Genomic DNA, 5,778 nt, shown 5'->3' with positions numbered 1-5,778 from the left:
GGTCACGGGATTATCCCAACACGTCGTCTGCCGTCCACCTACCTGATCCCATCGAGGACCCGGCAGGTCCTAAGTCGAGGGCTGCCCATGACGCTGGCCTGCCCAATTTGCATTCCCAAAACTAGGGTTGGTGTTACCACCGCCCCCTACCCCAGGCCCTGCTCCGGTAGCAGGCGCCAATGAGGCCGGCTGCCATGATGAAGTTCTGCCCTCTGGCTGAGAGTACGGGCCCACCGCCGAGGTTCCCGAGTTGCCGTAGTGCGGCAAAGAAGCCACCGAAACTGCCGCCATAGTTACCGCTTTAGAACCTGAATACTCTCCACGCCACGGTGAATCTGGACGATGCTGGGGCATAGCCAAAGTCCCACGGCGGTCCTGCTCCTCCAAACGAGCCCCCACGCGAGCCAACGACGCGAGCACATGCTCCATCACCAGCGCTAGGGCGTCGATCGGGCGGGACGAAGGCGGCAAGGACTCCAGTCCACAGATTGTGAGCGCCGAAGTAGCGATCATCGCTTCCGTGCGGCCCGATCCTGATTGAGACATCACGATTTGAGTTCGAAGATGGAAGCACCACTTGTTAAGAACAACGTTCCCAACACAAAGGATTCACGATCGAACGTCGCGGGATCCATTGCCAGTCGATCAATCCAAAGCGGAATTAGGGTTTGTACCGATGAAACAGTAGAGAAAATAAAGTGTATGAATGATATTTTATTTCTTGAAAAGGGAAATAAAATACACACGTATTTATATCTAAGGACCCTAGGATTGATTCGACCTACGATCCGGGAAAGAATCAACAAAGAAAACCCGGAAAGGAGCGTATCTTTTGCTCGACACCTATCTTATTAAATATTCATTGTTTACCGAAATAAATAAGGAAAATAACAAATTAAAAAAAGAAATAAAATATGCGCCCTTCTCCTATCGGGCGAGGTAGACCCCATAACGATTGGGACATCGAGTTTGACATCGAGACCTCCCTCTAACAGCCGACGTCTCCTGCGGCTGACTTCCACGTGCCTCCGCATCGAAGTCATCCTTCGCCTCCGCCGTATTCACCTCTTCCACCCGAGTAAGGGGTGTATGTGCCGTAACACATGCATTCTATACACCATTCTCTGCATTCACATAGTGTATGAAAGCTTTCTGAATCCTCACTATCGAAATTATGCCCTCACCTATTCAAATTCGTAGGAGGTCATTCTGGCAGAAGTACTGCAACACACAAGACGTTATCTTTGAAGAAGATTCTCCTAAACTAAAAGCACTACCGATGTGTATCTCGTCTTGCAAACATAGGCCTCCCTGAACTCGACTTAATATCATTGTTTTAATTTCCAGTTCTTATATTTCAATTTTAGTGTACTTTATTTTATTTTTCGGGATATATTACGCCAGACAAGTCATTTTTTGTAACCAGATTTGTATCGACAATTGCTAGACGAGATATACTTATCATCAGAAGAAGAAGATTGGAATTTAACTATAATTGAATTTAAAATGTCCAAACATAATTATCGTCAGAAGGAGAAGATTTTCTACCATTGCTTCCACTTACTAGCACCAACTGGCCCAATGTTCCCTCCACTATCTCCACGACAATCCTGCAATTCGACATGTCATCTATTCTAGTGATAATGTCCAACACCGTGCCTCAACCATATTTGCAACAATACCATGGGTGTTCACAAACCGTTTTGGTTGACTAGTAGATCCACCTCTAATGGCAATGTTGGTTTCACTTTTAGTGGTTCCATGAGATTCTATTCTGGATTGATTGTTGGGGCCTTCTAGGTCAACACAAGTGGCTATTGTTTAGGAACAAGTCTAGCTCCAACGATGCCAATGGCACCATGAGTAATGCCCTTAGTGGAGAAGCCACCAAAATTTGGTGGATCTAATTTCAAAAAGTGACAATAGAAGATGTGGTTATATCGAACAATATTGGACATTGTGAACTTACTAAAGAAAGACGAGCCGCTTGCGCTAAGTGCACTAGAGATGAACTTTATCGTCCAAGTTGCATATGATAGTTGCCATAATGGAAACTCTAACTTTATTCTAAGTGCTTTAATTGATAATTTATGTATAGTATGCAATCTATTGTAAACACATCAAATGTTGAAAATTTAGAAAATAAGTAGACTACCATATTAATGACACATGTACAAATAAGTTAGTAGTCTGACCAATATTTGAACTACAAAATGATAGATTCTTGACCAATCATGGAACAATCGCAATCGTTCGAAGATCGAACTCTTATGATGTTCTTAATTAACGTTGTGGAAGAAAAAAAAAGGAAAAATCTCATGCGGGGCACTACATTTTCAAGAACACACAGAAAGACTTGACGGTTCCAATTAAAAAAGTTTCATATAACAAATAAAGAAGGAAGGTCAATAGTTACCCCACGTCGTGATAAAACAAAAATAGTGAAGCTTCTTTAACTAGGCTTGATTTGGGTGTGAATAATTATGAGATGTGGCCCGTACATATTACAATATTTTTATGTAATAGTAGCATTATATATTTATCACTTGCCTTAATCTATTCCATCCATTTCATCATCATTCACATCACCTATGTATACCATCAATTATGATAAAAAAAAAAGATTACAAAATCTTCAATCCTCCAAAATTTATAGTACTATATATATAGCCCTCCGTTAAGCATCGTGCAGCTGGCTTCTTTTTGTTGATACATATCCAAATTAGGAAGTCTAAATGATTTTGTCACACCATTAATCAATTTTTGTTCTCTCTAAAAATGGAATGCATGGGTGATGAACACGTCAACAATAAAAAGACGACAAAGCCATCCGGGCGGCACTCCGTCTACCGCGGCGTCCGGTGCCGGAGCAGAAAATGGGTGTCGGAGATTCGGGAGCCGGGGAAACCCACGCGGATATGGCTGGGGACGTACGCCACCGCGGAGATGGCCGCGGTCGCCTACGATGTGGCAGCGCTGGCGCTCAAAGGCCCCGAAGCTGTCATAAACTTCCCGGCCTTCGCTGCGTCGTGCTCTCCACCGGCTTCTCTCTCCGCAGCCGACATACGCACGGCGGTGTCCAATGCTGCGGCCGCTGTAGCTCCGTCGGACATACAGCTGCCTGAGCAAGAGGAGTCTTCTTCATCGTGCTCTGAATTTATTGATGAGGAAGCGCTGTTCAACATGCCCAAACTGCTGGTGGACATGGCGGAGGGCATGCTGATTAGCCCCCCGCGGCCGAAAAATGACGGCGGTGGCTCGCCGGAGAATTACTCGGTGGAAGAAAGGCTTTGGAGTTATCCTTCTTTCTGAATCGGAGTAATAATAATATAGCATGTCTTCGTGTACACTAAAGTAAGCAGCAGGTTTGAGTTATATATATGCTCTTGTATTTAGTTATTGTGGCAAAAATTATTAGCTTTGATTAATTATATGTATAATTAATCATCTAATTTTCATGTCTTGACATTATAATTCTTGTGATGATATATCGCTCTCATTTAATTGTGATCATCAAATTTTCAGTAGTTAATAATAGGTCTTGATGATGCACTAAGGGACAATCTTACACTAGTAGTACACCTAGACATGCCCACCGGTTCCGGTTCCGGCGGTTAACCGCCGAACCGGAACCGGCGGTTCCGGTTCCGAACCGGAACCGTGGCCATTTTCTCGAACCGAAACCGTCGGAATTCGGGTCGCGGTCCGGTTCCGGTTCAAGATATTTCGAACCGGAACCGTCACCGAACCGGCGGTTCCGGACGGTTCGGAACCGGCGGTTAACCGGCGGAATCGGCGGTTCGGGCACGTATTTCAAGGCGTGTGGATGGGGCAGACCGGCGACAGCTTTTCAGCTGCAAAATCGGCTAGTTCCGGTGGTTTTTGGGCGGTTAACCGGAGGTTAACCGTGAAAACCGGCGGTTAATCGCCGGTTCAGTGGCTTCCGGTTGCGGCGCGAGAAACGAGGTGACATGACGCAGCTTTTGCAGATGGTTTCGTTGACCGAATCGGCGGTTTTGTCCCGGAAACCGGCGGTTCCGGCGGTTTTCCGCCAAAAACCGCCGGTTTTGCCGAAAATTCAAAAAAAAAAATTTCAAATTCGAATTCTTCCATTTTCCCCCCCATTTTTATCTATAAATACCCCCCTCTATCCTCATTTACATTCACCCCACTCCTGTGTTAATAAGAGTTTCTCTCTTCAATCTCCCAATTCTCTCTCTTTGTCTCCAATTTCTCATTTGTGCTATTGTGCTTCCATTTAATTACGCAAGTGCTACTCTTATTACGCATTGTTATACACTTATACTTGTTCCCGTAGTTCTATAAGTTGTCTTCCTTTCTCAATTGCTAAAACAAAAAAAAATATTATTCCATATTTCTACATTTCTACATAGCAATATGTCTTCATCCCGAGAAGGTCGTGTTGATAAGGGAAAGGGAAAGTCCAAGAGGCCATCTTGGAGATCCGTTATTGATGAAATTTCTCAAATGAACATGGATGAGTGGCAGGTTAATATTTATTATCTACTAATTTAATTAATTTTGAATTACATTACATTATTGTTCATAATTTTATTTTGTATTTACAATACAAATATTATTTTGTAGGCTCGAGAAGAGCAAGATGTGGCATATGCTATTGCTCTCTCTCGCTCTCAATACCAAGGCGATGCTTATGTTGGTACCGGTAGTGGTGCTCCCGGTCGCGGTGCCTATTCCCAACAAAGTCCAACCCCTGTGAATGTTGATGAAGACGATGATGATGATGACGACGAGGAGGAGGGGGAGGAGGTAGAAGAGGTTCAAGAAATGCCACCCCCACCACCACCAAGGAGTCGGCGTGGTAGTCGTGGACTCGTGGTCGTGGACAACCTCCTCAACCTCCTAGACCAGCTGAAAGGTCTTTAACCTCAAACATCATGGTGAAACATTTCAAGAAGGTACATGATGGTAACGATCCTAACACTTATAATGTGTATTGCAACTATTGCGAAAACGTATACACATTCCGAAGGGGTGGAGGATACGGTACATTTACCCGTCACATGGAGAAAGCGCATCCGGTCGAGTTTGGTATCGCTCCAACCCAAACTCAACTCAACTTTCAACATGGAGTCGGGACCGGGAGTGGGACGGGTTCATCCCAAACATCAGGTACGTGTAGCAATACTCTTTTGAAATATGATCACAAAAATGCTCTTAATGTGATGTCTAGATTTGCCGTTATGAAACATTTTCCATTCAATGCTTTTGATAACGATGCTTTTGAGTCGAGTATGCGGCAAGTTTATAATGCCGCTGCAAGAAAATTGAGTCGAACTTCAATGACTTGGGTCGTTGTTCGACAATGCTTGGAAAAGAAGGTGCAATTAGGTACGTTTATTATTAACTTAGGGCATAAAGTTTCTATTTGTTCTGATGTGTGGACTGATTGTTTTTGTAAAAATTCGTATATGGGCATCACTTGCATTTCGTTGATCACAGTTTGAGTTTAAACAAACGTTTGATTGCATTTCGGGAATTTCCTGCACCACACACTGCACAAGCAATTGCTCAATTGATCATTCAAGTTTTGAATGAATTTCAATTGATCAATAAAATTTTTTCAATTGGTTTTGACAATGCTAGCGCTAACACTGCTAGCATAGATGAACTAATCAGTGCATGTTCTCCTGTTATTGATGGCAAATATTTTCATGTGCGATGTATTGCCCATATTTTGAATTTGTGTGTTCAAGATGCGATCGATTTGTGGCAAAAGTATGTTGATCCTATTAG

At 43.5% G+C, this 5,778-nt stretch overlaps 1 protein-coding gene across 1 annotated transcript; it reads left to right on the top strand.

Annotated features, from left to right (window-relative positions):
• The first annotated feature begins 2,725 nt into the window (after window positions 1–2,725).
• LOC121747510 (ethylene-responsive transcription factor ERF025-like) lies at window positions 2,726–4,410 on the top strand. Its single transcript, XM_042141563.1, has 2 exons — window positions 2,726–3,354; window positions 4,395–4,410. The coding sequence occupies exon 1, from the start codon at window positions 2,779–2,781 to the stop codon at window positions 3,310–3,312; it is 534 nt and encodes a 177-aa protein (XP_041997497.1). The 5' UTR covers window positions 2,726–2,778; the 3' UTR covers window positions 3,313–3,354; window positions 4,395–4,410.
• Window positions 4,411–5,778: the final 1,368 nt, after the last annotated feature.

The sequence above is a fragment of the Salvia splendens genome, chromosome 9 (assembly GCF_004379255.2).
Source record: "Salvia splendens isolate huo1 chromosome 9, SspV2, whole genome shotgun sequence".
Taxonomy (NCBI): Eukaryota; Viridiplantae; Streptophyta; class Magnoliopsida; order Lamiales; family Lamiaceae; genus Salvia; species Salvia splendens.
The sequence above is the reverse complement of the archived record's forward strand: the minus strand, read 5'-3'. Positions and strand labels throughout refer to the sequence as shown.

Excerpts from the sequence above, each read along its gene's own strand:
- LOC121747510 (XM_042141563.1), top strand. The coding sequence starts at position 2,779 with ATGGAATGCATGGGTGATGAACACGTCAACAATAAAAAGACGACAAAG.